This window comes from Salmo salar, chromosome ssa14, assembly GCF_905237065.1.
Source record: "Salmo salar chromosome ssa14, Ssal_v3.1, whole genome shotgun sequence".
Classification (NCBI taxonomy): domain Eukaryota; kingdom Metazoa; phylum Chordata; class Actinopteri; order Salmoniformes; family Salmonidae; genus Salmo; species Salmo salar.
The window spans coordinates 67,236,151-67,251,026 of NC_059455.1; the positions used below are offsets into that span (position 1 = coordinate 67,236,151).

Below are 14,876 nucleotides of genomic sequence, written 5' to 3' on the forward strand. Positions count from 1 at the left end.
TAAAACATTTTCAGGCACACATAGGAAGTACCGTGAAAAAAATATAGACCCCCAAATGTCACGGTATAATTCGCATTCTGGGTAGTTACACTATTTTCACAAAAATACCATGACATTATAGTGGTTAGAGATACCTTTTTTTAATATATATATATATATATATATATATATATATATATATATATATATATATATATATATATATATATATATAGCAAGGCTGGTTTGTCATGTCAAGAGTTACATATCCACATCTTTCATTGTTTTTAATATCTGATAAGCTCAGCATGATAACAAGCAGTCTATAGCAAAAGCCTTAGATGTAATTATTGGGAATTATATTTTGGAAAATGATATGAACTGATACAAGATGAGCTGCTAAAAACATTTTCACAATATCTGTCACGTCAAAATTGTAACGCAAATCCAATGCAATTATAATTATATTATGCTTTGAACAAAGAAAAAACGAAAACATTATATTTTGTCTTTGCAGTGCTTTAATGCAAAAAAAGAAACCAGTGCAAAGCAATTGCTCATACTGTCAATGCTACAGATAAAACAGAAACACATGACACATAGTCATTTCACTCTAGTTTCATTTCACATGAATCATCTAACCATGATCCTGCCTGTGGCCTAAGGGACCATCTGAAATGCTGAATTATGCTATGCGAAGCAGTCACCAACTCGTCGCTCACCTCATACCTTATTCATCATAACATCTCTTTAAGCCAAACTTGTCAACCGCATCATTGGTGGGATTCCTGCCCAACTCAAGTCGCCACTTCTCCCCAGCCAGCTTGCCATTTCTGGAGTGGAAGACTTTTGCCAGGGAGGCGCTCATAGGAGAGGGGATGTACTCTTCACAGCGTGAGCCTCCAAGGCTGGGAGCACATTGCACCGTGTAGGAGAAGAAGAATGTGCCATATTGGAACACACAGACGTCACTCACATTTCCTCTACGCAGATCAAAGGAACATTCACCCAGGACATCTTTGTTCCAAACAATTCCGTCTGTGTCATACACCTTGAAAGTGAGTTTGGTGGCAAAGTTGATATGGATAGGTCCGAATTCAAAGCTCTCTGGCCAAACGGGATCGTCGTCGTCTTTGATCATCTCAGTGAGTTTGACTTGTTTATCATATGAGATCTCAACAAAACCATCCGTTTTGGTTGAGATGTCCCCGTATAGGCCCTTTGCTCTCAAACCATAGACTTGCAGCCTGGCCAGGCCTTTCCCAGCAGGGCAACAGTTGGACTTGATGCTCTGATCACTGTTGCAGACACAGGCACAGTGATCCCTTTTGCTGGTCCTCGTACCTATCTGACAGGACTCTGAGCATTTCTTTATCAGGGTGTTTTCAAGGATGTACTCCTCCACTGCTTTCTTCAGCCCAGGTTGAGCAGGATGTTCACTTTTCAACAGGAAGTGAAGGGGCTTAAGGGAGAAGTGCACCACGTCAGGGACTGTTTTCAAGGACTCCAGCCACTCTTTGTAGGTGTTTGCGTCCAATGCACCTGAGAACAGCAGGTCGCCTCCATTTACTACCCCTCCTTTAATTTCCGATTGGCGGTCACTGAACATGCTGCTGAAACTTTGGTTGGTGCCAAGTTTCTTCTTTAGCTTATTACAGTAGTGAAGCTCGGCAGTCAAACTAGCGCTGAATTGATATGACAAGGAGGCCTCGACATCGAGACAGTCCTTCACTTCAGTGACTGTCAGTCCGTTCATAGTCGCCTGACAAGACTTGATGGAAGTTATAGCGCTCACTTTCCCTCCCAGGTTGACTTGAGAGGTGAAATGAGTGCCGTATGTGTCTATCAGGTTTCTATAGGCTGGCTTAGTATTGAGGTCATAAACAGTGGGGAGCTTCTTCACCGAATTCAGAAATTGTTTGTGAAGAGGAGGATCTTCGACCAGGCTATATCTGAGGAAAAAAGTGACAATGGTTTGGTTAACATTTAACAATAATGGGTTGTATTTTAGTCTTTAATAGCAGTTAAGAGGAACGCAATTGGTAAGCATGTGATGGTATTGTATGTGAACTTATCATCATGCAATGGATACACAATATTCATGAAAAGCATTATATTAGCCTCATATTACAGTCTCTTTAAGAATCTTTTAGTTTAGTCACTGAAGTTGAGTGCATCACCTGTAGATGCTACAATGGACTTCATGCCTGGTGAAACTGTATCTGTCCTGCTTCGACTTTGCAATGGCATATGTTGCTTCTCTGGAATCTGTCCCTCCAATGACTGTCTTGACCTTTACTCCATTAATCGCAAGGTCCAGGCCAAGTTTCCAGTTGTTGGTCACGGCTGAAGTTGTGGTATTGATGAGGGACTCACTGGATTCATAGATGCTGCTTGAGACCTCCCGCTTGCAGTCGGTGATGGCTCTCCAGTTTGCCATGGCTGCTGGAAGCTTCTGTTTTACTCCACCCAAATAGAAATTGACACCTAACTCGCAAGTGTCTCCCTCCCTCTTCCAATTTTCCATGTCGATCACATAAGAACCTTTTCGCTGCATCTTCACAATGTCGAAACCTTCCCCTGCCAGGTTGTAACCAGGGACAAACTTGGCCTGCTCACATTCCTGTTGCTTGCCAGGAATCTTTCCCATCAAACTCCCTGCCAGGCACTGTACTGTGCCTGCCCAGCAGATCAGTAGAAGTACACACAGCTCCTTCATCACCCTCTTCATAGAAAAAAGTACAAATAATCAAAATCATTTAGCAGACACTTTTATCCAGAGGATTAAGTGCCTTGCTCAAGAGCACATCAACAGATTTTTCACCTAGTCAGCGTCAGCTCTGGGATTTGAAACAGCAACTTTTCGGTCACTGGCTCAATGCTCTTAACCACTAGGCTACCTGCCACCACACACTGTAGTGACACACTGCAGTGAGCTTGTAATGGTAATTTATGAGTAAATGTGTTGTACTGATCCATTTGATCAGTGAAATGTATTGCTGTTCCAAGCACTAAGTACTTATCGATTACAGTACAGTGCACATGAAATAAAGTTTTAAGAAATAGGACAATAGACCTTAAGATCTGTACGAAGAATTGTTGTCCTTCAGGTTTTATGACTAAACATCAAAAGATAAAATGTATAAAGTTTGAGACTTCATATCATACCATGTGTTCTTTCTCTTGGAGGTGTAAAACGCCAGTTGTTTCTTGATTCTATATTGGATGAGAGAGAAGAGCCTTTAAATACACTGCTGGGTGGCTTGAGGGTTTTTTGCTGGTCATTGTCACAGAATATTTAGTGGTAAACCCCAAATTTCAATGCAAAAAAAAGCACATTCTCCTCTGTTGTAATTTGGTGACAAGTCAGTTGGTGGCTTTAGCGTTAGAATGCAAAAACTAAGAGGTTTAGGAGTTTGGTTATGCAAAATATGGTTCTGTTTCTAGTAAAAATATATAAGGATGATTTCATATGGTTGAAAGACGTAGTTTCATTTTATGATGTTCTTGCTCTGTAATTTTTTAAATCTAACAAATCTTCATGTGAGTCTTTCACACACACTCTTTTCACACTTTACCCTCACCACAGCCACCCATACTGGTACAGAGCGTAACATAGCATTGCTGATACCTTGCTCTTCATGGTAAACGTTACCTAACCAGGCCATTATACATGCAGTGTAAATTCTCCACATTACAGTATCATCATGATCTGTTTCTTTGTATTTTATTTTCCAGCCATGAAAAGATTTATTAAAAACACTACTGATTTTGATGTTCTGAAAACACAAGACCTCATAATTATCCCCCCAATGCTTTATTAAATGTCTATTTAAGTCTTTAACATAGTGAAAACAAGATTAGAGCACAGAATCAAATTTTGTATAATTTTTTTGCAACCAAGAATAGGCAATTAGTCTTTCAGAGTACATTACCCTTTCCCTGTAATTTAATGCCCAACACAAGTTTATCTTCAATGAGTCTACAAAGAAAAGTATTGTAAAGTGGTTGTTCCACTGGATATCATAAGGTGAATGCACCATTTTGTAAGTCGCTCTGGATAAGAGCGTCTGCTAAATGACTTAAATGTAATGTAAAATGTAAAAGTACATTTCTCTCAGCTGCAACAACACCATTCAACTAATATCATCCCTGTAAATCCGTTGTCCTTTTAATCACATTTGAACAGAATGAACAAACCGCAAGCACAAATGGACAGCATGTAGTTCTATTAGCATATCAAGATTGAAACGTATAGCAAAGGAAAGCTCTCATGTATAGACTATCAAAATGCATTGACCTTACACAAACAAGACATTCACAACCTGCTGGATGCAGTGTCACCACAAGGGTTGCACATACTGTAGTGAGTGGATGATAGAGGGTGTTTGTACAGACAGATTCGTCAAAATATATGTTGTAACAAACCAAATGAGTTTGTAAATCTGTTCTAGGCCTACCTGAGTGTAGAACAGACCTATAACAATATATTACAACAAGATATTCATTAAAAAGCTGTTCATGATTTTTTTGCATTACCTTCAGATATTTGTCAATTGATTTAAACAGTAATTCACAACATTTTGGCAGTTGGTTATTAACATACCCATGTAGTGGACAAATATTACTATGTTAAAGATTGTATTTTATTTAGTTCAACAGCGTTTTTAAAAAAAATCATGAATTATTCATTGCACTTGTTGAGTTTGAGTGTTTTATTACAGGCACAATGATTGCAAGTAGGCCTATACTATCTCTTTTGAATAACTGCTATGTTAATTTATAGAGACACATCTCAATTGTCACTAAGAGGGCAGTATTTTACTGCATGTAACGCCTGCTCACCTTCGGTCACATGGTTTACTCCTCCAGTTCCTTTGGCTACCAGCACATAGGTCACAGCAGATTATTTCTGTTCTGATTTCTATCTATAACACGGGCCTTGGAGGCCCACAGTGACATCTGAATTCACATGACAAACAAGAGAAAAAAGTACAAGTGATCAAATTTGGAGTTAAGTACTTATCAACTAGAGTACAGTGCATATGAAGTAACATTTTAAGAAATAGGTCAATATACTTTAAAGGCCCAGTGAATTCAAAATAGAATAAATGATTGTGTTTTGTGTCCTATTGCACAGCAGCTTATGAAACTAACAGTGTAAAAGTGTGATTTTATTTCCTGATAGTTGCTGGTTGAAAATGTTGGTTTAGTTGTCACCCAAGTGTCTATCACTACGCTTTCAACAATTTAAAAGAACAGCAAAGTTCAAATGGGAATTCGTTTTTTTATACAACAGATTAATGTGTTTTCACTGTGCTTCATCTCATACCATAACCAAATGACCTGGATTGCAGTTAAGATTACATTAAAAGTACATAGTACAAGTGATCAATCCCGTTTGAGATTCTGCGCAGAATATTACAGCAATTGTGAAGATCTCCACTGACCTGCGACAACCTATGCATGCTATCTTGAGCATGCAAGCTTTATATGATTACATAGGAATACATGTATGGTTACAGTAACCTAAACATGTGGCAATGGATGTGTTACTCATTTTAAAGTTGAATGTTACATTAGGGTCGTTCCACCTCAAAAAGCACAAGAAAGAGAATTTTGACACTCACCATCTCAAATTGTTCTGAAATTGTTTCTGGTGTTAGAAACAGATACAATTAGCTTTGTTGCAATATAATTTGATCTCTGAGAAGTTAGGCTAATTGATTACACCCAAATTGGTCATTTAAATGTACATGATTCATATAATATTCAATACATATAGTACCTAACATCCGATTTGGACCAAACTTTTTTCTAGCAATGAGTTAGACATGAGGAATCCAAAGAAATGGTCAAAAGCCACCCATGGACCCTCCACACCCCACGCCAATCCCACCTCAACAACGTACTGTATATAGTATCAGTTCTCTATGACTGACAAGTAGTATGGAGCTGTGGCTTGGAGTATTGTTTCTTCATCCTATTTAATGTATTCCCAGTGAATTTTGTGATTTTTTTTTATCCCATGTTCAGAGAAATGAGTCATTGAAGTTGTTAGGTTTATGTACCATCCTACGTGTTTAAACAAAAATGTATTTAACCTTTATTTAACTAGGCAAGTCAGTTAAGTAAAAATTCTTATTTATAATGACGGCCTTCCAAAAGGCAAAAGGCGTCCTGCGGGGACGGGGGCTGGGATTAGAAATAAAATATAAATCAAATATAAATGTAGGACAAAACACACATCACGACAAGAGAGACAACACAACACTACATAAAGAGAGACCTAAGACAACAACATAGCAAGGCAGCAACACATGACAACGCAGCATGGTAGCAACACAACATAACAGCAACACAACATGGTAGCAGCACAAAACATGGTACAAACATTATTGGGCACAGACAACAGCACAAAGGGCAATAAGGTAGAGACAACAATACATCACATAAAGCAGCCACAGCTGTCAGTAAAAGTGTCCATGATTGAGTCTTTGAATGAAGAGATTGAGATAAAACTGTCCAGTTTGAGTGTTTGTTGCAGCTCGTTCCAGTCGCTAGCTGCAGCGAACTGAAAAGAGCAGCAATCCAGGGATGTGTGTGCTTTGGGGAACTTTAACAGAATGTGACTGGCAGAATGGGTTTTGTATGTGGAGGATGAGGTCTGCAGTAGATATCTCAGATAGGGGGGAGTGAGGCCTAAGAGGATTTTATAAATAAGCATCAACCAGTGGGTCTTGCGACGAGTATACAGAGATGGCCAGTTTACAGAGGAGTATAGAGATGAATGATGTGTCTTATAAGGAGCATTGGTGGCAAATCTGACGGCCGAATGGTAAAGAACATCTAGCCGCTCGAGAGCACCCTTACCTGCACCCTTATCTATAAATTACGTCTCCGTAATCTAGCATGGGTAGGATGGTCATCTGAATCAGGGTTAGTTACACCAAAAATCTAAGTTAAAGAATAGGGCTAAATCAAATCAAATTTTAAATGCACTTTAAATAAAGTTTTGTTGAATTATTGGTTGAATGGAAACAATAGCTGTTGATGACTTTGCAAATGCTATATAGGCCTAAATAGCATCATTGATGAATATGAGTGGTAAAGTACCGTCACATTTAATTTGCTCTGTTTTAAGTCGATCTTTCAACATTCATTCTCATGATAGTACATTGGCAGTAGTCAGTGACAAATATCTTAGCTAAGCAGGGCTTGGTTAAAACACTGGATGGGAGACCAAAGAGTTGCTGTATATAGATCGATTCTCACGTAGGACGTACTGCCTAGCCTATAGTTTTTTCTGATAGTGGATATAACGTTGAAGATCTGAAGTTGTTTTGAAGGTACAAATTCAACCTATTTTATACAAAGTTTGTCTCTGTTGAAAATTGGTTACCATGATGACATAATCCTGTGGTTGAAATTTCACCCTCAAAACATTTTCCACATAGATTCCGCATCACAATACATTGACAAATTACATTGAAACAACTTTGATTCAACCAGTTTATGCCCAGTGGAAAGTCAGTTGGTGGCTTTACCATTAGAATGCAATAACTAAGAGTTTTAGGAGTTTGGTTGAAAAACGTAGTTTAATTTGACTAGTAATATCTTGAATGATGATTTTTCTCTGTTGTTTTTTTAATCTAACAAGTCTTTATGTGAGTCTTTCACACACACTCTTCTCACACTTTACCTTCACCACAGCCACCCATCCTGGTAGAGAGTTCTTCCTGAGACAGCTTGGACAGCAGTGTAACCCTGTGGGTATCAGTGACTTCAGAATGCATGGATGTTGCACTGGGTTCCCCTTAATGTTGCAAAATAAACCACTACAGCCACACGGGGCAGAGATGGAAACTGAACTGGTTGCTGAGGGGGAGGTGGGGGACAGCAAGCTTAAAAACTGAAAACATATGCAGCCACTTACATTTGATGATGTCCCATCTGTGTATTTTGTGTTATAGGATGTAAAAGTTGACATATCATCACATGAGGTTAGCAGTGTAGCTAAGTGGTTACATTATTTGTTCAGTCAGAGCACAGGTGCAGTGAGTACAGCTTGTGTGCATGAAGAATACGGTAGTGTAGCTACTACACATCTATTACAATTCAAAATGATTGAAGCTCTATCAACATTTTTAAATCAACTAGTCAATTTGCTTTACCACAATACTGGGACATTCACATTCTCCCACAGGATAAACTACTGCCAGTAGTACTACTAGTTTAAACGTTAAGTCACGATGACAGTACAGTAACATAGCATTGCTGATACATTGCTCTTCATGGTAAACGTTACCTAACCAGGCCATTATACATGCAGTGTAAATTCTCCACATTACAGTATCATCATGATCTGTTTCTTTGTATTTTATTTTCCAGCCATGAAAAGATTTATTAAAAACACTACTGATTTTGATGTTCTGAAAACACAAGACCTCATAATTACCCCCCCAATGCTTTATTAAATGTTTATTTAGGATGATCTAAGTCTTTAACATAGTGAAAACAAGATAAGAGACACAGAATCAATTTTGTTTGTATTTCATTGCAGCCAAGAATGGGCAATTAGTCTTTCAGAGTACATTACTCGTTCCCTTTAATTTAAACCATTGTAGCACTAATGCCAAACACAAGTTTATCTTCAATGAGTTTTCACCTGTCTACAAATTCAAGCAATTTCTCTTAGCTCCAACAACACCATTCAACTTATATCATCCCTGTAAATTCCTGTTTTCCTTTTAATCACATTTTAACAGAATGAGCAAACTTCCAGCAAAAATGAACAGCATGTAGTTCTATCAGCATATCAAGATTGAAAAGTATAGCAAAGGAAAGCTCTCATGTATAGACTATGAAAATATATTGACCTTACACAAACAAGACATTCACAACCTACTAGATGCAGTGTCACCACAAGGGTTCCGCCCTTGATCATGACTCTCAGTTCCATTACATTACACATACCAGTCATTGGACTAAGCCCTGTCATTGAGCAATCCGGTGTGATGTCCGTTTCAATATGCCCAGGAATTCTGTTTCCTCTGTGGCCTAAGAGCACATGTACACAGACAATCGACTGTAATCCACTCGCCATCTCCTGTGATTGATTGTTTGCACACAGAGAAACACAGCTAGCTCCTCTGAGTCAGGGGAAGGGCACCTCAACCAGACATTGGTAAATACAAAGTGGAAAATCTCTAGATTCTAATGAAATTTGGAGGGGAGGTTGTTATTTGATTCCATTTAGAATGTATCAATACAACTGCTCTGTTAGGCTATGGTTTAGTTCATTTATAATCAAAACATACAGTCAGGTCCAGAATTATTGGCACCCTTGATAAAGAGCAAAAAGACTTTAGAAAAACATTAATAGGAGAAAGAAAACAAGTATGCGGCCAGTATGTTGCAATAAACTTTAGTAAACTACTAACATAATATATTTACAAAATAATACATATAGACCGTTTCCTACTACAAAAAGAGGCTAAATGGATCCACCTCCTAGCACAGGAGGCTGGTGGGACCTTAATTGGGGAGAACGGGGTGGTGTTAAAGACTGGAGTGGAATCAGTGGAATGGTATCAAATACATCAAACATATGGTTTCCAGGTGTTTGATGCCATTCCATTTGCTCATTTCCGGCCATTATTATGAGCCGTTCTCCCCTCAGCAGCCTCCTGCGCCTTCTAGATACTGTCACTCCCCACGGATTAAATGAGCATTAGACTGCAGTAGACCTTCTTAGACTGACTAGTATATGAACTGTGTATTTCCCTTGTTACTATGAGTTTTTGATCATCGCCATGGTGTGCGTATTGTTTTTTATAGAACGCGTTTGATGCACAAGTGTATTTATTGTCATTTACAGCAAAACTCTGATAATTATCCTTTACGCACTTCCTTTGTATACATCTCTGTGCGTTAATTTTCATGTTGCATTTATTTTTCATGTCGCCTCTATACATTGACGTGATCATGTTGTATTTATGTTTTGTATATAGTTTATTTTCCTGACATGCGACATTTACTTGCCCCCGCCACGTCAGCTTCCGTGTACAACGCTCCCTGAGGAAGACTTTAGCAGTCCAAACGCGTGCAGTTGTTCGTCCTGATGTACAATGCTGACTGCTCCTATATGTATTATTTTCTAAATATATTCCATTAATATTTCACAAAAGTTTATTACAACATACTGGCCGCCTACTCGTCTTCTTTTTTAGATAAAAAAAAAAATGAACACTTGTTTTTTTCTTAAAATTGCATTGTTAGTTAAGTAAGTACCGGTAAGCATTTCAAGGTGTCTTATGTAGCAGTCTGGTCTCATAGACTAGACGTAACATAGTAAATGTCAATCCGGGATACCGAAATTAGTATGATACTGAATGTTTTGTTTGATATGGTTTCATAGAACAGATGGTTACTTAAGGAAAAAATGAAAGTAGGATGGTTGGTCGTATAACGCTAATGTCTAGCAACCCAAAGGTTGCGTGTTCGAATCTCATCATGGACAACTTTAGCATTGTAGCTAATTAGCAACTTTTCAACTACTTACTACTTTTTGCTACTTTGCAACTACTTAGCTTACCCCTCTCCTAACCCTAACCTAAACCCTGTTAGCTCACCCTTCCCCTAACCCTAAACTGAACCCTTTAACCTAACACCTAAACTTAACCCTAACCTTAACCCTAACCCCTAGCCTAGATAACGTTAGCCAGAGCTAACATATTCATAACTATTCATTACATATCATACGTTTAGCAAATTCTTAACATATTGTAAGTTTAACAAATTCGTAACATAAAATACAAATTGTAATTCATAACATATCATAAGAAGTGGGTGATGACATACACTAATTAATACATACCATACGAAACATAAAATGTTATACTAAATGAGCATCCTGGAAAATGCTCTGAGACCAGGTTGTCTGTAGGGAGGGAGTTTTGTCAAGATCCACGACACGCAATCTGAACGTTAACACTTGTCTCTTGCGGTACGGTATTGGAAGCATAAAGACTTTGTCTTTCATATCGGCGAGAAATAATTTTACGAAAGCTTCATCGAATAGCATAACTAAACGACCTGGATTGTAGTTGAGATTACATTGTAGTGCAAGTGATCAATGCTGTTCGAGATTCTGCACAGATATTTATATTGTGAAGAGCTCCACAGACCTGCGACCTTTGCATGCTACCTTGAACATGCATGCTTTCTATGATTACATAATAATACTTTTATAGGTACAGTAACCTCAAAATGTGGCTATGGATGAGTTACTCATTTTAAGGTTGAATACAAACTGTTACATTAGTTTGTAAGATAGCTTTAACTTTAGGCTACTTACTGTGTTCCAAAAATCATATGGAATTGTGTTGACAAGGCAACCAAATATCAATATTTAACGGAAATGTGTCTAATGCTTGGATAGTTTAATCTGTGCCACTGGCTTAATCCTATTCATTAACTTTTATTTTTGGTTTAGTTGGAGACGTGAATCCAACACATAATTTGTTAAGCTGTCAACAAGTTAATATGCTTTTTACTGTATTGCAAAAGTGATATTGAATTGTGTTTGGTTGTCAACGCAATCAAATATCAACATTTGAAGGAGATGACTTAGTGACTTCGTCTGACTTTTTAATTCCAGTTTGTCTAAAAATTTATAATTGACATGTTGAATTCACGTCTCCATCTCAACCAAAAATCGTGGTTAAAGAATAGGACAAAATCAAATCAAATCCAAACTTTAAATGCACTGGTTGAAATGGAGATGTGGAATAAAACCCTAGGCCTATATGTAGTGTCTATATGTAACCCTAGGCCTATATGTACTGTCTATATGTAACCTTAGGCCTATATGTACTGTCTATATGTAACCCTAGGCCTATATGTACTGTCTATATGTAACCTTAGGCCTATATGTACTGTCTATATGTAACCTTAGGCCTATATGTACTGTCTATATGTAACCCTAGGCCTATATGTACTGTCTATATGTAACCTTAGGCCTATATGTACTGTCTATATGTAACCTTAGGCCTATATGTAGTGTCTATATGTAACCCTAGGCCTATATGTACTGTCTATATGTAACCCTAGGCCTATATGTACTGCAGTGGCGACCTGTCATTCAGGGCAGGTGGGGCCTGTTTTGCATGTTATTGCATGTAGTCTAGGTAGCCATTTGATTAGCTGTTCAGGAGTCTTATGACTTGGGGGTAGAAGCTGTTTAGAAGCCTCTTGGACCTAGGCTTGGCGCTCTGGTACCGCTTGCCGTGCGGTAGCAGAGAGAACAGTCTGGCTGGAGTCTTTCACAATTTTTAGGGCCTTCCTTTGACACTGCCTGGTATAGAGATGTACTGGGCCGTACGCACGACCTCCGTTGTGCCTTGCGGTCAGAGGCCAAGCAGTTGCCATACCAGTTGCCATACCAGGCAGTGATGCAACCAATCAGGATGCTCTCGATGGTGCAGCTGTAAAACCTTTTGAGGATCTGAGGACCCATGCCAAATCTTTTCAGTCTCCTGAGGGGGAATAGGTTTTGTCGTGCCCTCTTCACGACTGTCTTGGTGTGCTTGGACCATGTTAGTTGTTGGTGATGTGGACGCCAAGGAACTTGAAGCTCTCAACCTGCTCCACTACAGCCTCGTCGATGAGAATGGGGGCGTGCTCGGTCCTCCTTTTCCTGTACAATCATCTCCTTTGACTTGATCACGTTGAGTGAGAGTTTGTTGTCCTTGCACCACACGGTCAGGTCTCTGACCTCCTCCCTATCGGCTGTCTCATCGTTGTCGGTGATCAGGCCTACCACTGATGTGTCATCAGCAAACGTAATGATGGTGTTGGAGTTGTGCCTGGCTGTGCAATCATGAGTGAACAGGGAGTACAGGAGGGGACTGAGCACGCACACGTCCTGGTAATCCGTCTGGCCCAACGGCCTTGTGAATCTTGGCCTGTTTAAAGGTCTTACTGACATCGGCTGCGGAGAGCTTGATCACACAGTTACCCGGAACAACTGATGCTCTCATGCATGTTTCAGTGTTACTTGCCTCGAAGCAAGCATAGAAGTTATTTAGCTCATCTGGTAGGCTCGTGTCACTGGGCAGCTCTCGGCTGTGCTTCCCTTTGTAGTCTGTAATAGTTTGCAAGCCCTGCCACAGCCGAGGAGCGTCGGAGCCGGTGTAGTACAATTCGATCTTAGTCCTGTATTGACGCTTTGCCTGTTTGATGGTTCATCGGAGGGCATAGCGGGATTTCATATAAGCTTCTGGGTTAAAGTCCCGCTCCTTGAAAGCGGCAGGTCTACCCTTTAGCTCAGTATGAATGTTGCCTGTAATCCATGGATTCTGGTTGGGGTATGTACGTACAGTCACTGTGGGGACAACGTCCTCAATGCACTTATTGATAAAGCCAGTGACTGATGTGGTGTACTCCTCAATGCCATCGGAAGAATCCCGGAACATATTCCAGTCTGTGCTAGCAAAACAGTCCTGTAGTTTAGAATCTGCTTCATCTGACCACTTTTTTTATTGACCGAGTCACTGGTGCCCCCTACTTTAATTTTTGCTTGTAAGCAGGAATCAGGAGGATAGAGTTATATATCTTACCGTAGCTTTGATATGACTGATCATGTCAACAACATACAGTGAGGGAAAAAAGTATTTGATCCCCTGCTGATTTTGTATGTTTGCCCACTGACAAAGAAATGATCAGTCTATAATTTTAATGGTAGGTTTATTTGAACAGTGAGAGACAGAATAATAACCAAAAAAATCCTGAAAAACGCATGTCAAAAAGGATATAAAATTATTTGCATTTTAATGAGGGAAATAAGTATTTGACCCATCTGCAAAACATGACTTAGTACCTGGTGGCAAAACCCTTGTTGGCAATCACAGAGGTCAGACGTTTCTTGTAGTTGGCCACCAGGTTTGCACACATCTCATGAGGGATTTTGTCCCACTCCTCTTTGCAGATCTTCTCCAAGTCATTATGGTTTCGAAGCTGACGTTTGGCAACTCGAACCTTCAGCTCCCTCCACAGATTTTCTATGGGATTAAGGTCTGGAGACTGGCTAGGCCACTCCAGGACCTTAATGTGCTTCTTCTTGAGCCACTCCTTTGTTGCCTTGGCCATGTGTTTTGGGTCATTGTCATGCTGGAATACCCATCCACGACCCATCCACGAGGGAAGGAGGTTCTCACCCAAGATTTGATGGTACATGGCCCCGTCCATCGTCCCTTTGATGCAGTGAAGTTGTCCTGTCCCCTTAGCAGAAAAACACCCCCAAAACATAATGTTTCCACCTCCATGTTTGACGGTGGGGATGGTGTTCTTGGGGTCATAGGCAGCATTCCTCCTCCTCCAAACACGGCGAGTTGAGTTGATGCCAAAGAGCTCCATTTTGGTCTCATCTGACCCCAACACTTTCACCCAGTTGTCCTCTGAATCATTCAGATGTTCATTGGCAAACTTCAGACGGGCATGTATATGTGCTTTCTTGAGCAGGGGGACCTTGCGGGCGCTGCAGGATTTCAGTCCTTCACGGAGTAGTGTGTTACCAATTGTTTTCTTGGTGACTATGGTCCCAGCTGCCTTGAGATCATTGACAAGATCCTCCCGTGTAGTTCTGGGCTGATTCCTCACCGTTCTCATGATCATTGCAACTCCACGAGGTGAGAACTTGCATGGAGCCCCAGGCTGAGGGAGATTGACAGTTCTTTTGTGTTTCTTCCATTTGCGAATAATCGCACCAAATGTTGTCACCTTCTCACCAAGCTGCTTGGCGATGGTCTTGTAGCCCATTCCAGCCTTGTGTAGGTCTACAATATTGTCCCTGACATCCTTTGAGAGCTCTTTGGTCTTGGCCATGGTGGAGAGTT

General features: G+C 39.9%; 1 protein-coding gene across 1 annotated transcript; it reads right to left on the bottom strand.

The window, feature by feature from the left end:
• Positions 1 to 218: 218 nt before the first annotated feature.
• On the bottom strand, positions 219 to 3,247 carry LOC123726764 (perforin-1). The gene is made up of 3 exons (XM_045694719.1): positions 3,148 to 3,247; positions 2,160 to 2,704; positions 219 to 1,931 (listed from the first exon to the last, which is right to left on the bottom strand). The coding sequence occupies exons 1-3, from the start codon at positions 3,148 to 3,150 to the stop codon at positions 710 to 712; spliced, it is 1,770 nt and encodes a 589-aa protein (XP_045550675.1). The 5' UTR covers positions 3,151 to 3,247; the 3' UTR covers positions 219 to 709.
• Between the last annotated feature and the right edge of the window lie 11,629 nt (positions 3,248 to 14,876).

Coding starts and splice junctions, on each gene's coding strand:
- LOC123726764 (XM_045694719.1), bottom strand. Junction 1,932..2,159: donor GTCCATTGTAGCATCTACAG/GTGATGCACTCA, acceptor TTTTTTCCTCAG/ATATAGCCTGGTCGAAGATC.